We start from the raw sequence: 6,109 nt of genomic DNA on the forward strand, positions 1-6,109 counted from the left end.
GATACAGTGCAAATGTTTGGACACATGCCACATTTTCCGTTTTATTTTCTTCTTGTGTTAAATATCGTGGCAAACTAAATTTCCTACGCTTTTTTCTCAGAGAAAAGTTTAGTGCAGTATGTAAACATTGCTAAAGTTTACTGTACAGAACATACAGTTCATATATGGAAACTAAGCTGCTAAACTCATTTATACCTATTAGGCCTGCAGCAGTTGAGCTCCGCCCATTCATGCTGAAGCTATAAAGAGTGTTTCAGCTGAGAGTGCTTTCTGCATTACATGTCAGCCAATAAAAACAGGGCTCATTTGCATATATCAGTCTCAAAAGCACAGCAGTAAAAACAGCCTGTTTAATTCTGAGGGGTAAGGAGAGGATGGAAAATAGGTAAAATGCATTATGACCACCATTTTCTGGTACATAAAACTTAACAAATGCCAAAAGAAAAAATGTAGGATATGAGCCATTTTAAACTCGGCAAATAAATAATAATTAGTGTTCCCAGAACACTGTTCCCCGTAGAGGACGCACTCACTTCTTTTCATTCTGAACATCAACATGTAATTTGATTGTGCCAAGTCCGTATCTTTCCCTGTGGTGCAAATGCGAAAGCCCGAAAGATCCCAATCAACTGCAGGTTTTGTTGGAGAAAAAGGGCCCATTCGTCCAGAACGAGAGTAAAAAGCTATTCCAAAGCTGTCAGTTTAAAATATGAAGGTTTTTATATGGTTCTTGGCAAGCTTTTAATTGCTACAGAACCTTTAAGCCTATACTGATGTTCTCTGAGCTTTAAAAAGCTTGGAAACACTTTAGAGTGAGGCATCGTTCGTAAGACTACGTGACATCTACTTAAGGTCATACTGGCAAAAACCCTCCTTATAAACATTTATGAAGGCTTGTTTCAGTCATAAAGGCTGTGATATCAAGATCACAAACAGATTTCTGTCTGATATCAGTGATTTGGTGTTTATTAATGTTTATGAAGTTCTATGTCAGTCGTCATGAAGCGTTTATGTAAGTATCATGCAGCCTTATGAGTGCAGCCTTACATTCTTAGACAAGATGGTTCTTCAAGGGTTCTTTAATAAAGAATATATATATATATATATATAGAAACACAAACACTCAAAGAACCCTTGGCATGACTAAATGGTTCTTTGCATGGTGAAATGGATTCTTTATAGCACCAAAAAGGGTTCTGCTATTGGTAAAATATCATGCTCGTCTTAATAGAAGAACCATTTCACCAAGTACCCTTTTAAAAATGGTGGTTCTTCAAAGGTTCTTTAGTAAAGAATACATATATAGACACATGAACACTCAAAGAACACTTTGCATGACTAAATGGTTCTTTGCATAGTGAATTGCGTTCTTTATAGCATCAAAAGTGGTTCTGCTGTTGGTAAAATGTCGTGCTTGTCTTAATAAAAGAACCCTTTTTGGTGCTATATAGAACCCTTTTCAAAGATGTTCTATACATAAAACACATTCTCCATTAATCTGAAGAACCATTTCACCATGCAAAGTACACTCTGAAAGATGATGGTTCTTCAAAGGTTATTTTAGTAAAGAAAATGGTTCTATATAGGACTATGAACACTTAAAGAACCCTTTGCATGATTAAATGGTTCTTTGCATTACGATATGGTTCTTCAGATTGATAGAGAATGTTTAGAGTATGGTTCTATATAGCACCAAAAAGGGTGCTGCTATTGTTACAGGCTTGTCATTGTAGCAATAGCAGAACCCTGTTTGGTGCTATAAAGAAATCTTTTCAAAATATAGAACCATCTACAGCATTCTGCAGTCTGTAATCTGAAGGAACCTTTAACGATTCATGCAAATGGTTCGTTGAGTGTTTATGGCTCTATATAGAACCATTTACTTTACTAAAGAACCCTTAAAGAACCATCTTTTTAAAGTGTGTACTCTTTAATCATGGAAAGAGTTCTCTGAATGTTCAGGGTTCTATACAAAACCATTTTGCTTTACTAAATAAGAAGATTAAAGAGCCATCTTTAAGTGTGTAAAGTGTTACTAAAAGTTTCTTCACAGTCCACTTATTTGCAGAAAAACCTCTCACTTTAAGGTTCTTTAGGGAGCCAACTGTGGTTCTCCTGTGGTACAGCTCCAAGGAATCTTTTTTTGGCAAGCTTAGCAAAAAGGCACACAAATGCAACAGGTGTGCTACAGACATGCAGCGTGCTGCGAATGTGCTTCTCAGCAGAGAGCGTGGTGGGAGCTGGCTTTGGACAGAGGAATCCCAGGAAATACCTCGGCCTCCGACTTAATTATTAAAATGAACGTAGCAGACTGAAGAAATTAAGATGTGGATTCGCATGGCTTTATATGGAAAACATACGCGGGATACAAATCCTCGCCGACAACAAGAGCAGCAGTTCCCTCGCTATAAATCCACTCACTGGAGAGCAGAACGCTCCTCCACTAAGTGCCTGGAAACACCTATGTGAACGTGTGCAGCAGAAACTATTTTTTTGACCAAATAAATAAATCATTAGGAAGAACTCTGGCTTTGTTTTGCGAAGCTGGGAAGAGTCCTCGCATGCTTTCCAATTGAGGTTAACAATGGGACAATTCGCTTCCGAGAACAAAAACAACTTACAGGGGGGCTCGAGAGGGGAAACTCAGCAAAGTCTTCGACCCCTCTGTGTCCTGCGAGGAATAAACTGTGGGTGATTCTAATCAGAGAAGAGACTCCAGACCTACGACTTGGACTCAAACTCACAACTCGTGAAATTAGTTATTATTATTAGATGAAGTTGTCAGTCAATCCAGCTGAAGTTTGAGTTATAGATGCTGCTCTTTCACAACTTAATAAAATCTCAGCTGGATTAGTTTTTGCAATGCCCAGCTAATATATGTGGCAGAAACTGACTATTTGAAGTTGTTTTGCCTCTTTTTTTAAACACCACATGTATTGTACTTCAATTCTCACCTTCAGACTGAAGCTTTTTCTAATGTCAAAGTCATCAGACTCAACTCAGATTCGAATCTCAGGGACTAAAGACTCGACTCAAACTTAAATCTCAGAGACTTGGAATCAAATCTCAGACGCTCAACTCAGACTCCAATCTCAGAGGCTCGAGACTTGACTCAGACTTGAATCTCAGAGATTCAACTTGGAATTGAATCTCAGAGACTCCAGACTTGACTCGGACTCGAATCTCAGAGACTTGTCTCAAACTCAAATCTTAGAGACTTGGCTTGGAATCGAATCTCAGACACTCGACTCAGACTCCAATCTCAGAGACTCGAGACTCGACTCTGACTCAAATCTCAGAGACTCGATTCGGGAAGCGAATGACAGAGACCTAACTCAGACTTGAATCTCAGGGACGAAAGACTCGACACAGACTCGAATCTCAGAGACTCGACTCAGACACGATTCTCAGATGCTCAACTCAGCCCCAAATTTTAGAGACTCGAGACTCGACATGGCGATAAATCTCAGAGATTCAAGAATCGACTCTGACTCTAATCTCAGACTCGAGACTTAACTTGGACTTGAATCCCAGAGACTTGAGACTCGACTTTGACTTCAATCTCAGACACTCGACACAAACTCGAGAATTTACTTCAGCTCGAACCCAAGAGATTTGGCTCGGACTTGCACCCAGAGTTTCAAGACTTCTCAGACACAAACCTCAGAGAGTCGAGACTTGTCTCGGACTCAAAACACAGAGACTAGAAACATGTCTCGGAATCTAAGCTCAGAGACTTGAGACTCAACTAGGACTCAAATCTCAGACACTTGAGACTCGGACTTGCCCCCCACAGACTTAAGACTCATCTTGGACTCACACTTCAGAGACTCAAGACTTGACTCTGACACTCACATCCCACAGAGAGTCATGATTCTACTGTTGAACATCTTTGATTCTAAGCACAGTTTCTCATGTGTCTTTTGGACATCACTGTGTACAGTGATGTCCAAAAGGCTGCTGGATTATGGGTAATCTACATGCCGCAGCTGACAGGAATGATAGTCCAGCTGTGGCTTCCACTCCTGACTGCATTAACTGTGTCTAACCTTCACAAGTACAGCAGCTCTTTAGCACTTAGAATCGCAAAAGCCTTGAAACATTACACTTGGTACCTTTCCAAGTCAATTCCAAATATAAGACAAATAAAAAAGAAGAAACAAGCAAAGAAAACATCTCCAACTGCGTCGGACTTCGTTTATAATGCACTGTTGCAAGGCAACATAACTTTGGCTGTATTTTCTTCATCTAACATCATGTTTCCAGTTATTAACCTTATGAAAGCAATCGTCTGTGTTTTCCTTCTTCTAAGAAAAATAGCGCAGGATTAGTTCTGTATATGTAAGGGATGTAAGGGATGAGAGCAGGAGTAAGGATTTCACAATGCATGATATTCAGTGCTGCATGCCTTAAAGGGGAATTCCACCCATTTTCAAAATTTCTACATAATTAAACGGTTAAGATGTAAACAGAGTCGTTCAGAGTGGTTTGGTGTGAAACGCTCTGTTCTAGAGAAACTTACAGAGTCAGAATTGTTCACAGTGGTGGTGATAGGAACCAGACGTCCACCTCTAAAAGCTCCCTCACAGAAAGTTACTACATGAAATTATTATAAATTCACTGCCTGACATCTGAGACACTGTTTTATTAGAGTTTTCATACAAAGTTTTGGTCTTTAACATATTTTTACAGTACATTCATGGTGGAGGGATACATGTAGGACATTGTAAGCAAATTAGTCCCTAAACTTAAAACCTTTTTTTAGATTCTCCACTATTTTCCATCATCAACATTCCATATAAACTCAGAAGACACGTGTAGGTTCATTGCTGGTTTTTGATAGTAAATACAATGTCTATATTTGTGTTGTAGTCATGGTGACCCCTGGTTCCTATCATCACCACTGTAAAGACTTCTGAACCATTTCAAACCAAACCACTCTGAATCACTCTGTTTACATCTCACACACTGAATTATGCAGATATTTTAAAAAATCAGAGGAGTTTCCCTTTAAAGTTGTAAGTATACTTATCATAAACTTTGAAAATGCATTGCTCCCATTAGTCATATCTAAGCACATCTGTATTTGCATATAAGTGAGTCAGTTCCACAAAGTTTAAGCCCCAGGAGCATTCTGAAAATTAAATAAAATGCAAAACATATCCCAATGGAGGTGTCATTTGTCCACTTACAGGTCATTCAGCATAGTGGACTGTGTAAGGAGCTAAAAATGATTGCAATATGTAATGTAATATGATTTGCAAATCTGCAAAGTGTGCTACTTTTTGCCTCTAAAGTCAAACTGTATATATTTGCATACTTTATGAGTGTAAATACTCGATAAATATGTAAGCAAACAACCAAGTGCATATCAGCAGTGTGATGAGAGGTCATAAATCTAATGTAAATAGAGTGAAAAGTTTACAAAGTCAGTTTATTTTACAATCTTGCGATTGTTTTATTCTTTAAAAGAGCATAAAGTTATGAGTGGACCAAAGTTATGACACATGAAATGATTAAAAGAGTCCAAGAAAAGCTGCACCTGTCCCCGGTCCCCCAAACTAGAGCCCGCTAAGCGCACACCTACCTCCCTGCAGGGAAGGCTGCAGCAGTGTGAGGAGCAGGAAGCTGAGAAGGAGCGCCACGACCGTCCCGTTAGCCATCTCGCTCCGAAATGCACTGGTCCGATCCAAATCAGCTGGTTTTATTCTCAGAGAGCTAATTAGCACTTCACAAAGTCTCGAAAAAAGAAAAAAAAAAGGTAGACAGTGAAGGGGGGAGGGGGGAAAAGGAAAAAAACGATGCTGGACACGACGTAATTAAGAAAGGGCAAAGCCTTCAGTTCGATGGATCATTGCGCTTTTTTCTCTCCTGCGTCTGGTGTTGCTGTTTTTATTCTGGACACTCCTGCCAACAATGCTGAGCACTGCCAGAGAGAGAGAGACACACACACAGAGAGAGAGAGAGAGAGAGAGAGAGAGAGAGAGAGATGGAGAGGAAGGGAAGAAGAGAGAGGGGAGAGGGTGGGAGGAAGGGTGAGAGAGAGATACAGAGTGAGAGAGAGAGAGAGAGACAGAGAGAGAGAGAGAGAGAGAGAGAGAGAGAGAGA

General features: G+C 39.7%; 1 protein-coding gene across 4 annotated transcripts in view; it reads right to left on the reverse strand.

Annotated features, from left to right (window-relative positions):
• elna (elastin a) overlaps window positions 1-5,879 on the reverse strand; it is a 119,027-nt gene extending 113,148 nt beyond the window's left edge. For 2 of the 4 annotated variants that reach the window (XM_036556845.1, XM_036556842.1), the window contains exon 1: window positions 5,588-5,877. In XM_036556845.1, the coding sequence (XP_036412738.1) occupies window positions 5,588-5,663 (76 nt within the window). In that variant the 5' untranslated portion in view covers window positions 5,664-5,877. Of the gene's footprint in view, window positions 1-5,587 lie in introns of all 4 variants that reach the window. The other 2 variants (XM_036556844.1, XM_036556843.1) reach the window with 2 other exon arrangements.
• Between the last annotated feature and the right edge of the window lie 230 nt (window positions 5,880-6,109).

The sequence above is a fragment of the Colossoma macropomum genome, unplaced genomic scaffold (assembly GCF_904425465.1).
Source record: "Colossoma macropomum unplaced genomic scaffold, Colossoma_macropomum, whole genome shotgun sequence".
NCBI lineage: Eukaryota > Metazoa > Chordata > Actinopteri > Characiformes > Serrasalmidae > Colossoma > Colossoma macropomum.